Source organism: Leptosomus discolor, chromosome 13 (assembly GCF_034619465.1).
Source record: "Leptosomus discolor isolate bLepDis1 chromosome 13, bLepDis1.hap2, whole genome shotgun sequence".
In the NCBI taxonomy this organism is placed as follows: domain Eukaryota; kingdom Metazoa; phylum Chordata; class Aves; order Leptosomiformes; family Leptosomidae; genus Leptosomus; species Leptosomus discolor.
The window spans coordinates 21,455,246-21,471,531 of record NC_141403.1 but is presented as its reverse complement, the minus strand read 5'-3'; the positions used below and the strand labels follow the sequence as shown (position 1 = coordinate 21,471,531).

Below are 16,286 nucleotides of genomic sequence, written 5' to 3'. Positions count from 1 at the left end.
CTAAAGGACATTTAGGAGGCAGGATAATCAAGTGTATTTGATCAAATTACAGATTGTGCTAAACATTTTGTAGGAAAAGGGGGACCACTGATTTACCAAAGTACACAAAAAGTTCTACATAATGTCAATAATCAAAACCTATGTCAGTTTTTCATCTCTCTTTTGAAACAACCACCAAGCACAGGATGAGCTGCTTAGAAATCTCTGTTCCTAAAGAAGAAAAATCTCAAACAGAAACATTTTTGTGTGTAATTCAAAAGATCCCTACATAGCAAGGAAACTATAGCTCTTACTCTCTTAAGTAAAGCAAAGTCATTGTTTAAAAGGCACAGAGAACCATTCCTGCAAAAATACAGGTGAAGAGAGGGCGGACAGGGAGTTAGCTGTAAGAAGAAAACCACAAGTTTTTAATCAAGACTCGTACAAGAAGCAAGAATTCTGTCAAGAATCACCAATGTTCTATAAGATTAGTCTTTCATTAAGAAAAAGGAGAATTATTTTTTGATTCTTACCTAAGGAAGTCACACTGCAAGAATTATTTGCCATACTCCTAGCAAGTAAAATACATTACGTTTGAGACAACAGCAACTGCAAGCCCGCTCTAATGGGGTAACATGGTATCATCTAGGAACCTTCAGCAGCTGGGGAGTACTCTGAGGAGCAGAAGTAAATTCCAAGGCATTGCTACATAACAGCAGAAGTACTTCATACTGACAGGCCAAGGAATGCTCGGCTATAGGGAACCGAAAATCTATCTCTGAAGGTAAAACAGGACCGGCAGCTACAGCAACAGGCAAAATTATTGGTAGTATTAGAAACACATGAAGTCTTGATCACTGAAACATTGAAGACAAGAAGAGGATTCTGAGCTAGCTCAAAAAAAAGTATCATTTGTGGCAATTATCAACCATCTTTGCAATACTCGGTAACTTCTTTCTGAGACAAGTGCCTTTGATAGGATTCAGCCACAGCCTACACCTCTGGATAATTTTCCCTAACTTCATAACGCTTCGATTCCTGGTTTGATTTACGATTGTTCCTGGGTTATTCTGATTCTGTGATTATTTCAGCCTTCTGGAAGCCTAAGTAAGCAGCATACAGACATACAGGTCTAAAATTTATGCAAGAATATCATTTTTTCCCAAGGAAGATGCTAGTCAAAAATACGTCAAAATACTAACTGCAGCTGTTTCGGGCATGGCAGTGGGTGAGGAGATTGCCATCTACACCTATAACGTTGACATATGGCCACGTCCAGTGGAACTTATTTAGAGGCTTCTACAAGGCTAGAAAGAGGACACAGACTGGCCATATGCGAGTTGAAAACAGATACTGAATTTTTTTCATTCCTATCACGGGCTTTTAAAGAATTGCTGAATCTAACAGGACAATTTTCCTGAATTTCTTTCATACAGACAATGCTGATTAGCCATTTGTGACAAAAGCAGAAGGCTGCTGCTTTCAAGCCAAACAGCGAGCCTGGTACCAAACAGGAGTTAATATCACACAGCTTGCCATAAGGTGCACGGATTGCTCTGTCAGTAACACGCACACTAACCTTCACTGCTGGTTATCATCCACAAACTATTCCACACAGTTCAACTTGCTTGATTTCTACAATTTGACCTACCATCATAGACTGCAAAAAAAAAAAAAAAGAAAAAAAAGGAAGCTCTGCTCAAGTATTCTGAACAAGGAATTTGTGGAGTTTCTCACTGCATCACTAGGGCAACTGAAAACAACATCTAAATGTACCAGGAAAAGGCTTTTCTTTCTAAGAACTCACTACGGTACCTCAAAGAGCGACTCATGCCAGCGTTTGGCAGAGGAGCCCCCAGCAGGCACGTAACAGCCCAGGATGGTGCACGCCAACAGCGTGCTGACCACAGGGATGCCCTATTTCAGTCAACACTGCAACCTCATGGAAATGAATGGGTCAGTCTTTTGCAGTCATCACCGTGCAGTGATAGGACACAGACGTGAATACCACACTTGCAATTAATTTAACCTCAATAAATGAAGAAGTTCTTGTATTTTGCCCTCAGAAGTTCCATACAGAATAGCTGCTGTCCACAGTGGGACTCCAAATAGCTCCCCCCAAACACTGAAAGAGCTCATTTCCCATCTGCCACTTACTAAAACTGCAATCACACTGAAGTAGTCATTTTTGCATTATGTTGAATTCCAGCATGAAGAATGGAATTTTGACAGGAGCACTGTGTTTTAACTAGTCATTAGCACAGAATTAGCGCACAGAATTACAGATAAGAGATACACAAAAGCTGAAGAATTCAAAGAAACATTTGCTGCTTTATCTTTGCATACCTTTATAATTGTAACTTTAGTTAAGACTAAAGTAAGACTTCAGAACAAAACAGTTGAAAACACACCTATGATTTAATCGTGGGGTAATGCCGCAGGTTAATATATCCTACAAAAAAGCAGACTGATGAAAATCTGTATGGTGAAATGTAAAGCGATGCGCACAAAGGACAAAAACATCCAAACTTCACAAAGTGATGAGCTCTGAGCTGATCAAAACTACTCATGACTCAATAACTACGCAGAAATTCTCATATCGACTCAGAAAACATATTTTGGGATTATGACAAATCTACCAAAACAGTAACTTAATAGGCAAGAACAAGGTAAATGCTTAGAATTACTAGGTGAGGAAAAAAACTACCACAACAACAACAAATCATGATACTATGAAGAAATCCATGTTTTGTCAAAGTCTTAACTAGGTAGTTTAAATCCCTCCTCCCTTCCGCTTAGTCCAAACAGAAAATAAAAAGAACTGGAAAATGTTCAAAAATGGCAACAAAGGTGGCCAATGTCCCTTCCATACGAGATATGACTAAATAAACCTGAACTGTAATGAGGAACGTGACAGACATCTATGAAACAGGCACCTAGAAAGGGAGGACAGGTACTGCTGTCTCTCGCTAAAGAAGAAAGTCATCAATAAAGCCAGAAAAAATTAAAACAGGTAATTGCTCTTCATAAAAATATGCAATTAACCTGTAGAACTCCTTCCTATTTCAATGCTAAAAGGTTCAAGTGGGGGGACTGGGTAAGTTTAAAGATGGAAAATTCATTGCTGGTTACTTAGAGAAACCAGCGCTGACTCGGGAAGCTCCCACATCACAAGTTGTTAAGAGAGAGAGGACTCTTCTGAGGAGGCATTACCATCTCCTTACTCTAGTCTTATTCTCTTTCCCAGCTGTCTGCTTCTGGCTCTTGGCAGGAACAGGATACTAGGCTAGGAAAATCCTTTTTTCTGCCTTAGTTTATTCTTCAGTTAGCAGATTTTAAGACAGTGAATTATGAATCTCTTCCATACCACAAGCAGAAATCGAAAGCCCTGCAGTGATTACGGAGAGCTGACAACAGAGCCAGGAAAACGTCACTTGTCAGATGTCTACCTGCTACAAGACTTAGCAAAACGCCTCCTTTTAGCTCATTCAGAATAGAAAAACATTTAATGAGCTGTATCTCCTTCCACTCATGCCACGCTCATCAACCGAACGGTGTGGCTGGCCTGTTAGCTTCCGCTTACTTCATTACGGTCCTTCCACATCTCTATGTCCTCATCTAACACTTCCACCTTTCTACGCTCCATTCGATTTACCAAATACCACACCCTCCATACCCAAATGGACGATGACTTAACCTTAGTCTTCATTTGCCAGAAATAACTCAAATGAAGTATCAACAGTGTATTTATGGGTTACAAATTTAGCTGTTTCAAATTTTTATTTCTACTTTTGGAGAGATGGTAGGGAGGGATGAAGCAGGGAAGGGACAAGGACTCCAATTCCTGATCAAGATCAGGTCTGTGGTAAGGAGAAATGGTTCTGCAACTTTTCTGACGCTACTACAGCTAACAGAACAATGTATGTTTTGGGGTAAATGAAATCCACCACGCACTCTACTAACAGAAATTGCACATACAAGGGCTTCTTTGTCCAGCTGATGAAGTTTCCATGTAAGGTCTGCTGGGTTGAATTTCATTTGGCAGCTGTGTGTTTATTGGTCTTCAAATTCTGAACTAAAGTTCATTACCACAGTAAGGCGGTTCAGTACCGCATTCAAGCTTCATATTCAGGCTCAGCTTTTGAAGTCACGTGCAGCATGGATCACGGAGGTTTAAATTGTCTATAGTTCCTATTCTAGGAAATGAGTCTGTGGCTCTTGCACGCGCAGAGGAAAAAAGAAACAGCTGAGCAGTGAAATAAAAATTGAATATATTGTACTCTCAGTCCTGAATTCACAATACAGCTGACCAAGATTCATGACAAATTTCAAGCAGCCACTTAAAAGGTTTCAAAGCTACAATTTATTACAATTTTTTTCAGATAATGACAAAGGCCTTTGAGACTAAATACCTGATCCTTGAACGAACCAGGCTACCACTTCCATTTGACCATTTCTAGCCCTGTTCCTACCTGACAGGATTCCTACAAAAGCTGGCTGTGGTGTAAGTGGAAGAATACACGCTAGTTTACTTGCGCCACTGAAAGAGATTCCTTCCCCCACCCCAATCCCACAGCCGTGTGCCTTTTACTGGCATACGGATTTTGGACAGGGCCAGATTAGGTTCTGCTCCCTAGCCTGGCTGTCCGTACGGCTGCCAGCGCCAGCACAAGGAAGGGGACTAAAAAGGAGTTGCAAAACATAACAGCATTCCCTTCAGTGGCAACATAAAACGAAGCCAGATTGAACACAACCACTGCTTCAAAACAGCTAATTCTCTAAGAGCAAATATGAAGTAAAAAAATGACTCAACATTCTCTCAACTGAAATACAAGACTTATCCAAGAAAACATTGTATAATTAGCCCTAGGCAAGAGATTCTACTCATAAATGAAGACACAGTTTTCAGTGCTCACACTTTGATATGCACTTTTCCAAAGTATCAACAGCTACACGCAACAGGTTTTGCATCAAGATAGGTTTTTTTTAAACATCTTTAAGGCACTATATTGGAAAAAATTATACCAAACAGTTCTGTACCATAGGAAAAAAAAAGTTTATTATAGCAGATGAATTAACTCAAAGGAATCAGTTCTCTGAGTTTTCTACTGGAACAAAAATAAAATGTAAGATTTTGATATATTCCCAAAGTGAATGAAGAGACTGAGATAACAGCACAGAGCTGCAATGTACGAGAAAATAAAGGAAAAGATTCTTAAGGGAATGGCGGAAGAAGGACCCAAATTTAAACAAAAACCAGGCAAGGTCAAAAGCAGAAGAGAGAATTTCCATGACGCTGCATAGAAGCTGCAAGCAGAAGGTAAATAATACTGGTCATGCCAGTACACACGATGTAATGCTCTAGCGTACTCCTTGGGCTCCAACTGGTAAAAGCTGGGTTAAGAAGCATGGCTGCCTTTCTTTCTTTTTCTACAGACACGTCTATCTCCAGACATGTCTTTTTCTCACGCTTTTTAAGAATTGATGAAAGAGCTTCCTGATTTATCGAGCCTACATAGGAGCATCCAACAGAAGCGAAACTCTAGCAGTTACATCGGTGCAAACCCCTGTTCTGCACACCACTACTTCAAAATAAGCTCAGTCAAGGCATGGACGATGCCCTGGGAACAAATAAAACAATCTCGCACGTTTTCACAGGACACTAATTTAGCTCATCTATTTTTTCTTGGTAGGATGCCCAGAATAGGGGAGAGGAATTAACTTATGCCATTACTTAAGGGCCAGACGCGACCCTTCCTGCACACCCATGTAAGGACACACGCTCGCTTTCATGCACTGACTGCATATAATGCACCAAAATCCATGGAGGAAAATGAAAGATGACTTCATGGGAAGGTGGCAGACATGAATAGAGTACAGCAGAGCTTTAACTCCTCCTGACGTGGTTATGCAGGTGTACTGCAACAGCTATCCTTCTGTCAGCTATCAGGTTTGCTGTGGATACATTTCACACATTTAAGTACTTCAGAGAAGTTGCTCCCTCACAGAAACTCCAGAGCTGTGTGCCTAATTTTCTGGTTTGTTTTATAGTCATGCACTTTTTAAAATTATCTAAGTTTGTCTTCACATTGTTAGTACTCTGTCTTCATAATGGGGAAAAAAAAGAAAAGAAAAATCAATGTGCTATTACCCTGTCAAACTACCCTTGCAAGAATTCTTTGAACATCAATGCTTAAGTAGGAAAAATGTATGCATTAGCATCACTAAGCACAACAATTTTTTACTTTAACATAAAATAGAAATTAGATGCAAAAAACTGATTTAGTGTAAGAAGCAAGGGCTCACAGCAGAAGTAGGAAGATAAATCAGTAAACAAGTGTCCTAAAACAACATTTCACTACGCAGAAGGTACACCATTAACAACAACAACACAAATCTAAAGCTATCTACAGCGTGAACCAAATCTGAGGGCACTGCCCCCTGACGCGGGCACACCCGGGTTCAGTTCAAACTGCCCTTCCTTCTGAAGCAGCCAAAACCACCCAAATGCAAACCTGAGAGCACAGAACGCATCAGGGTTATTTACACCTATCAGGGATGCCTGAATCACACAGCTCTTACTACATGCACAAACAGAACCCACAGCAGGGAGCAACTGTTTAGTGATGATTTCCCAATGTCTCAATTACACGTACCAGACTTGTTACAAAGGCTCCGAGGAGTTCAATTTGTATTTAGAAAAGTACACACTTAGCCACTGGGACAGAGTAACATGAATTTTACAGCTGTTAATAGAAGTTTCATTTGGACAATTGGTCAATACAAGGTTTAAGTAAACATTGGTGCGTACAGCTTTAGAAGGCGTGGGCAAGTGACATTTACTTTGTAGGCAGCATGAACTATATAACTGGTATAAATTGGTCTTTGAGAGCCAACAACTGCAATATCTCATTCATCAGTGTACACAGAATTGTGAGCTGGAATTCCAATTACTGAACAAAATCTATTACCAATTTGAGTCACCTGGGTGAAAAGCCCTTCCCTCTACCTCCACAGCAGTTAATTCTCTCAAATTATTTTAGAAACAAACCACCAAGAGGAATGAGTCTACTGACACTGTTTGGCTAAAATAAACAAAACAATCACTATCTGCTAATATAACACTACAAATCTGTAAAGCGATTTAAAACCAAAAAATCACTACCTGTTGGGACACCCTGCTTTAAAGGGTTAACTTTAGCAGGCCACCTTTTGAAAAGAACGGAAAAAAGCCACAGACATTATTATATTGTTATTATCAGATTTGGTTTTGAATATAATCATAGCTGGAAACAAGATTTAATAAAGCCCCCATTAGTGGCTTTTGGGTTTCTTTTACTGTCTGAGATCACTCCGGCAGTACTCGCCCTCCCTCGAACAGGAGCGCTGTTAAACAGGCACACTTTTATTGCACACGAACCAGCAGTGGCGTTGTCTCATGATACCGAACGCATTCGACTCGTCACTTTTTGACACGTGTGAACACTCCATCAGACGCCTGGAGACAAACCATCTATACTGCCATACAAATGGTTTCACATAGAAAGATGACAGCGGTGTCAACAAACCACCAATTCTTGGATTCTGCTTTTTTTCAGAGATTCTTTCTGTATTAGCTTTCTGCAATGCATAGTTACCAGCATATCTCTTACATCAACTATTGCAACGGCAGGAACATGGCAAAAAAATACCGCTGTAGAGCTACAGAAGGATCTGGACACCCAGGAGGAGTTTTACTTACACTGGGAAATGGAAGAGGGAAGTAGAACGGTATTTACAGCCACGACTTACCCGTGTGAAGGTGCCCTCAAAACTGTGAATATCCAGCTGTGGCTTCTGAGCATAAACATAAGCATTGATTGAAAAGAGATCCTGCAAAACAAATTAATGCACTTACTGTTATTTAAACTTAATCATGTATTTTGAAGAACCTTTTAGCGGTAAAGACTCCAGTTTATGACCCCCCCCACCCCACCCCAAGTTACGTTCATGAAATTTTTACCCAACTAAGCAAGAAACACATTGTTTTTTCAGCACATCTTGCTATAAAGGAACGAGATCCAAGATGACACTCTAAATACGTTGACATTTCAAACACTAAACTGGTTTATCTTTGAGAGTTAGAAATTTTATCTCATTTATTTTCTCTTAACAGCCCCATTTTCAATTTATAGCAGCATAATCATAAAATATTTTCCAAATCTTTTTCTTTTAAAAATAAAGTGGGAATTTTTGGTTTTTGTTTTTAATGAAACTGGAAACAAAATACTCTTCCAGCAAGGACAAAGCCAACTGAATACAAGAGGAAACAAAGAAATTCCTAAATTCATTTCAGTTCTCTTAAACGCTCAAGCACATCTGCACTCAACCCATGAGAAAACCCCATCAGCTTCGAGAAAGCCTGGATACATCAACAGGACATGCTAAACAAGCCTGATAAAAATCAGGTCTAATACACTCGTGGCAGCAAACAACCCATGAACATTCCTACCCTCAACCAAAGAAGAGTAAGAGACTCTCAGATACTACAGCAGCAGGCTGTATACATAGATGGTGGCATGGTATAAAGAGGGCAAGGAAAAAAAAAAATAAATCTGATGGCTGTTAGATCTTAAAAGCTGTCCCTAGAGGCCCAGGCAGGATCACCCTAAAACTCCAAAACCGTTATTTCCTCAGGTAACTGTTCCGAAACATCCCTCAGAACGCTGCAGGCTAATTGTTAAAAACCTGATACAAAGGACTTCCTTCTCACCACAACAGCAAAGCTTTCGGTGCTTTTTAGATGGTCAGGACCAACAGCAGCTAAGAGATTTCAACACGAGCAGACCACTCGCACGTGGATCCGCAATCCAGTTTCTACTCTGGAGAGGAGCAGATGCTTGATACCAACTCCCAGGCGACCTGCAGCTCCTACCCTCCGACGAAAGGCGAGGCTGCCTGCCTTCTCCGCGTGCGCAGCGCCCAGCTGGGCGCGTTATCCCCGTCCCTTCGGGCTGGGGGATCGTGCAAAAGGCCCATCAGACGCCACCGCTGGGGAGCGGATTCCGTGGCTACAACACCCTGGCCATGCCGGGTAGAACGCACAGTCTTCCACAGCGGAATTAACGGTACAGCCTCTTTCATGGATCTGTAACCACACCTTGGCTCAAATGTAGCTGGTTTTGAAAGCATGCCATTATTTTTTGTTGCTAATTTTGAATATAAAAGAATAACGACATTTGAACATTATATAATTTGAACATTACAAACATTAACTAAAGGTGCAACTGTCCACCTGTGCTAATGCCTTAAGATCTGACACATCGGTATCCTTTTGTTTCTCCATTAAAATGGGTACAGATTTTTGAATATCATTTTTTCACTTTTCCAAAGCAAAACAAGTGTTTTTTAAAATCTATTGTATGTTTATCAAACACCACATTTATCAAACATGTTCAACTTTAGTTTATAAATGTGTAGTTCTAGAATGAATTTGTATTTCTATTTATATTCTGCAGACAAGAAATCTCTCGCTTCATACCTTGCAAAACCACAACTTTGTATTTCATCTGCTGTTTAAAACATGACTCAAATCTGAACATTAACTCTCACAAATTATCTTTATCTTAAACCATTAGCCATTTATTGTAGTCTTTCACATGAAGGTCATTCATTGCATCCTTGTTCTTCCAACCTACTTTCATCAGGTTCACGAGAAATAATTCATACAAAACCAATACACACATGGTGTCCTATAGCTTCATCATTCACTTCTTTCCAATCTGTTATCTCCGACAATTTCACTAATCCAGGCTATTATGTGCTTTATTATGTAAAGAAAAATAAAGAGTCTCTCAGCAGCGGACAGCCCAGCAGAAAACCAATACCACACACGTCCTCACGCACACAATAAAAACTGCGAGCGAAACGCGTCAGCCGAGAACTTCTCCCTTTTCAGAGCACGCCTTAGTGGGAAGAAACATTATAATAAAAGGAAGCAGAAACATCCACCTTTTTAAGTATGTCGTCATTTGTACAGTAATACATTTTCCTGGTTTCTAATCTTCCTGGGTTCTTCTCCTGTGATGTTCTCCTTTGTCCCATTTTAACTGCAAAAGTTTCTGCCACATTCCTTCGGTGTGTTTTTCTTTTTATGTATTAATTCTTCTATATTTCTCATTTAACACGTAAACTTTCATGTTTTCCTTTTTTTTCTTTTTTCAATTTCAACTCTGAAACAAGCTCACTTATCTTTCTGAAAAGCTGAGATCTGCACGTTCCCCACGCATCTGTGGCATTGCTCCACAATGCCACAACTAGAACCAGCAGAGTATTCCAAAAGTGCATGTTTTCTCTTAAGACTAAAAACCACAAGGAAAACCCAAGCTCTGAGAGAACTCCGGGGTGCTAGTTCATTGGCACTTCACTGGCAAGCAGCAGAAAGAGAAGACGTGCCAGCATATCACACACGCTCAGGAGCTTTCCAAAGTATTTTTTCACATCAGGGTAACGAAAAGGGGTAAGGACTTTTTTTCTGTACCCCATGCTCTGTCCTCCAGACAGACATCATTTTCAGGCCAATAAAATACAGTAGCTGAAATTTTGGGAAAGAAAAGAGAAATGCCACGAACGACACAGTGATAGAAGACAGATTACGTGAGCTGACTCAACAATAAAGGTTACCACAAGAGTACAAAGGTGTTCCCTCCCCCAGCGCTGCTCTCCCAGCAGCAGCAGCTGTGCCCTCCTCATCTCAACGTCTTGAAAGAAGCCACGATGGTGAATTTAAGGAGACATCAAGATCTGTACACAACACTGCATGTCAATAGAACTACCTGGTTCGGTTGTATCATTGCTTCCCCCTATATAAAAGCAGGGAGAAGGGAAATTACCTTAAAGGATTTGATTATAGTAAAAAAAAAAAAAGAAAGAAAAAAGACAACTGCTTTTTATTAATGATTTCACTAATGAGAGACTGGATCTTTGTGAAATTCAGCTTCAGTAAAGAATTACCATCACACCATAAGCGTTGAACTGTATTTCACTGAAGCCAAATGGTTCTGCTGCTAAGTTCAATGGAACAGTATTCTACATCTAAAGTTACGTGGCTTTTAGGAGACAGCGAGGGCAAATGACCTCAGTTATTTTCAACTCAAGAAAAAAACCAAAACCACTTGGGTAGGGGGATTGTAACCGTTCTAGACTAAAGAGACTATATGAAAGACTTGAATCTCAAGTAAAAAAATTAAATTATTTTAGGGAACAGTAGATGGGACTCTTTTTAAAACCTTGATGTGCATTTAGTTATCTCATAACTGAGAACAGCAAGTCAGAAGAGCACATTTCACCCTTCCACACTGAAAGGCAGGAAATGACTTGATGGTACAATAATGAAAATGTTCTCTTTTGCATTCCACAATTTAAAATTCACTGTAAAGTTATCGATAACATAGAAAAATCTCCTCTATTAGGTCAAGGGCAACATTTGTTCACCTTACTTAAAGATCATTAAAATACATTCTTAATCATAACATGTAGTTCATTACAAATAAAATTGCCTTTGGTTCAATAAAACTAATTAAATGTAAATGGTATTGTTTACTGCTGTATGGATCTTCTGATATAAATCAGCAAGTCACCATTTATTGAAAATTACAGTGACCTCACTGCTGTTAATAAATTTAATTGATCACCCAAGCTAGAGAATAATGCCTCCAAACATGCCAACTGCCAGAACCGCCCCCGCTGCCGCTACGGAACCACCAGGAAACCCGATCTCGGCATTACGGTATTTGCTGCCCAGACGTCGTTAAACGGCTTGTTGAAATTTTAATTCTCTGATCACATTAAGTGCTTCACAAAGACAACAAAATCCGTGCGGATGGTCTTGGTGGTGTCACCCGTTCCTTCGGAGGAGCTCTGCAGCCTGGCCGCCCTGGCTGTCGCAGCAGGCAGGGTTAGGGCACTGCTCCGCCGACCCCACTGGCCACTCGTGCCGGCACCAGGTGCCTTGGGGGAGTCAAGAAACCAAAACCAGTGATGGTTATGGGGAGTACGCCCTGTCAAACACGTGACCCAGTTGTTTATCGTGTGTTCTACGCTCAGCTTGCACATGGTCTCTCAGATCATTAAAGATCTCTTCTTGCCTCGGCTCTGGGAGCGTGCTGCCAGCACGTGGAGTGGGCGCCATGCGAGGCGTCGCTTTTCACACGGGGCGCCCCTGGGAGCCAGGCGAAGCCCCACTGCAGCGACGGGGGCCGGCGGGGCCGAGCGGGGCCAGTGGGGCAGAGCGAGCCCACGGGCGCTGACCCGCTGCAGCAACCCCCGGGGCGGCCCAGCAGGGCCCAGGGGCCGCAAGGGCAGCAGGCCCGAGCCCGGGGTCTCTTGGGCACGGCGCCCACAGCCGGCCGCCGGTCTGTCACAACCCCCCGCAGAGGCACCGCGGACACCGGCCCCGGTTTTGCCGCCGACCCCTCCACAGGCAGCACCGCATTACACGCGAGCTTCGCGCCGTGGAAACGGCCGAGGCCAACGCAGCTCCGCGCTCCCCCGCCAGGCGCCCAGCACCCCCGGCTCTACCCGCTCCTGCCCCGCCCGGGCGGGACCCTCAGCCCTCGGCGGGGCCCCCCTTCCCGCCGCGGCGGCGGCCCGGCAGGTGGCCACCAGGGCGCGCGGGCGGGCCGCACCGCCGCCTCCCGCCACCGCCGGCGCGGAGGGGGCCGCCGGCGCGGAGGGGGCCGCCGGCACAGGCCGCCCGCGGCAACGGCGCCCGCCGGCGTCCCACGGGGTCTGTCAGGAGCGCACGGCCCGGCGGCGCTGGGGAGGCCCCAAACCGCCCGGCGGCACAGCCCTTTTCGGGAACGGCTCTAGGGAGCGCGGGGGCGCCGCCGTTTCACCCGCCAGTTCTGCGCCCCAACCTGGCGGGGAGGCCAGGAACCGGCGCCCGGCCAGGAACCGGCGCCCAGCCCGGGCCCGGGGAGCTCGGCCCTCGGCAGGCTGCGGTCCCCATGGCGCTCCGGGAGCAGAAGCCCCGCCGCCTGGCTGCGCAGGGAGACGGGCCATCGCTGTAAACCAGGGGCTGGCACGTTCGGAGCAGAACCAAAGCCCAGGGTGTTCCGCACAGCCACAGCCACGGCCCTATCCGGAAAGCAGCTGGCCTGCCTTTTCAGTCCTCAGCAACGGAGGGCACTGTAGAAGCCTAGGGTGAGACAAAGTCTACGTGAAAGGGATTTCTCACATGATTCCTGCCTTTAACGAAGTTGCTTCAAATTATGACCACTGCTTGTACACGAGAGCTTGAACACTGTTTGCTGAGAAACCCTGTTTTAAGCACCCCTTTTCAGATCAGTTGGGTGTAAAGCTTCAAAAGGTGCCAAACACTATCCCTACATGTTTGAAGCGTGTATCCTATTTTCACACTTTTTCCCGAACCTATTATTTTTACTCTAACTATAAAGAAAGAATTCTGCCCACTGCATCTTAACTTTTAAAACCAAACACGTGTAGGGCCTATTGACAGCCACAGCTTTGACTATTAGGAACTACAAAAATCAGGATTAGAATAAAGTAGCTCCATAATGCTATTTTTTGTTAGTTTGAAATTCATGGCTTGCTTAGAGCTTCATACTAATCTTCTGGAGTTGTCCATTCTTTAGATGGCCAACACTCTTGCATATTGTTGCCATCCCAGTAAAGGTAAAAGTGTCTTTGCAGAAATTAAAGAAACACGTATGTACTTTCCACAGGAATGGAAACAGCTTTCTGAGACGTGTGCTGAGCATTATCTTCTGTTAAGGTCGTGGGGATCCCCTAAAAAGCATTTACATTTGGGTGCATCAGGCTACCACTTCCCCCAAAGAATTCACAGACAGAGGGGGCTCAGAGTGAAGCAGATACATGACAGGACAACTGCAAACAGCCTAAGACCAGCTGGGAAGCAACCGCCATTTAAAGGGACATCGCTGAAGGACCAACAAGCACCAATGGTTTAACCAAACCACATGGTACAGAAACTGGGCAGCAGTTCAGTTGAGCTGCCAGAATTATTCTAGCCAGTGTCAGTTACTCCAGGGTGCCACGTCAGCCTCACGCAGACCAAGCTGTGGCCAGTGTGGTTGACCACCGACAACTGTGTGATGCCAGGAAGGGCAGAGGCACATCAACTGCTCGATGACTTCCACGTGCTGCTGGCAGCCAGGGGAGGTTTGTTAAGTGTCCATGGCTCCCCGATTAACCACACCTCATGGCACAACTCAGGTTGTCACCTTCAGCTCAAGAAGGGGGAGAACACAAAAATCCTGCAAGCAGCAGAGACCAGTCAGAGGTAGGTTAACGGCAGTAAGTGGAAACAACTGAGGAAGACATGGTTACTAGACAGTGCAGTTGCACACTGTACACTTGTACGCTGTTTCCAAGACACATGAATAATTCCTTGGTGACACCTTGCCTTTCCCTCCCTTACGTGCCCCAAACAGGCACCACCTGAAGCAACTCTTCACTTCTGCAGGAAGCTGAGGCTGCAGGTCCTACCATTCCAATGCAGACTCCCCAACTGCAACCATCTCTGATTTATTTTCCATGGTAAACTACAATACATTTACTTCTGTCAAATCAAATGCACTGGTTTAACCATAATTTTACGCTATCTCCATAGATGCTTAACAGTTTGTCAAGTCTATTGATAACTGATTGGGGTTTTTTTCTTAAACAAATAACAAGTTACAATACAACAATTCCCCGCTCTACCAGGTCTATTTCTTCCTAACAAGGAGGGGAAACTTCAGACATGGATTTAGGGGTTTTTTTTTGGAAAAAAAAAAAGAAAAAAGATAATGTAAAACTTCTTTTCTTTTCCAAAAAAGTGTAGAGAAACCTTTGCATTGTAATTTACCCCAGATTTCATCAGCTTCAGAACACCAAAATTATACCCAGCAAACAGAACTCAGAGGCAGTGCTCTGCATGGAGAGCTGTATTGGCCGAGTGCAGTCAGTGATGCTTCCAAAACAACAGAAATAAAAAACAATAGCTAAGTTGGACACAGTCGTAACTATCAGAAAAGCACTATTTAATAATAAAATCAAAGCAAGACAGAAAATTGACTGGATCCTACTCAAATGCATGCACTTGTCTCAAATGTGGCCATGATTTTTTTTAATGAAAAAACAAGCTAGGCCAATGATTAAGTGGTAAAAACCTAGAGGAGAGGCATTATTACAAATACTAAATTCAAGTGCAGGTTACAGAATACTTGTTAAAGTCTGTTCTTGCACCAGAACTCCCGTCTCTGAGCCTGACTCGGCATCTCTGTCTGGCATGACCAACCTCCCGTTCCATCCCTTGGTCCCAGTCCTCTACATTCAAACCCACCTATTTTTTCCTCCTCCTGTCACATGTGAAGCCAGTAGCCAGAGCACTATGAACACAGGAAAAACCTCTCCCTTTTGCCAAGTTCAGTGTGGCAGCAACTCTAAGTCTGGAAGAATAACCACAGAAGTCCTGCTAAGATCTGGCAGGTAACCTAACACTTTTTCTATTGAGATGGCATATGAACGGTCCTCTTAATGTACCTTTGCCTTTAATAAAGCACCTAAAGGACTGAGTGTCGAAACACCAGGAATTCTGTACAGGTAAATTTCCACAAGCTCGCAACTCGAGTATGTTTTCAGAGGAAGTCTCAACACCAAGCCAAATCTCCTGTAAAACAGCAAGCTACAGCAAGCTTCCCCAGTCCAAGGGACACAATTCAGCTCCTCATTAAAGAGACATTTATACAATCCTACATAAATTTTCGTAGGTATGTGTCTATTTTGAATGTACACATATGGACACACCCTCCCCTTTTCACTATTTTAACAGAGTTACCCATGACAGGACACGTACATGCTCAAACCACACTCCCACCGTTCAGGCAACGCTCCGAGAACCCTCCTCGTAGGGACTTGCACGCGGCACCTGGCCCGAGCAGAGCCAACCAGCAGCACTTCACCTCCCCAGAGCAGGCTGCTGCTCCCCGAGCTTACAAGCTGATGGTGAAAGCCCCAGCTCCCGAGGCAAGAATGGCTCGCGCTTGCAGTCTAACACGTGGCTGAGAACACCACAAGTGCCGTACGCTTCTGCAGAGTATGGCTCTCAGTGGGGACCAAGAACCACCAGGTTGGAAGATAAAATTCCAATTCTGTCTCAGCTTCTTTCCCATGTAAAAAAACAAGAATATTTTCATAACCAACTTCTCATTCAGCATTCAGCGGAATATCTATCTCCTATTCATTGCAAAAACTAGGACTGTGATAACAGATATTTTCCAATACTTAGAATAATTGTAACAATC

At 43.3% G+C, this 16,286-nt stretch overlaps 1 protein-coding gene across 1 annotated transcript in view; it reads right to left on the bottom strand.

Moving 5' to 3' along the window:
• Positions 1–16,286, bottom strand: part of ATP9B (ATPase phospholipid transporting 9B) — a 167,752-nt gene that overhangs the window by 83,458 nt on the left and 68,008 nt on the right. The window contains exon 9 of the mRNA XM_086472492.1: positions 7,771–7,851. Coding sequence (XP_086328618.1) covers positions 7,771–7,851 — 81 coding nt within the window. The remainder of the gene's footprint in view (positions 1–7,770; positions 7,852–16,286) is intronic.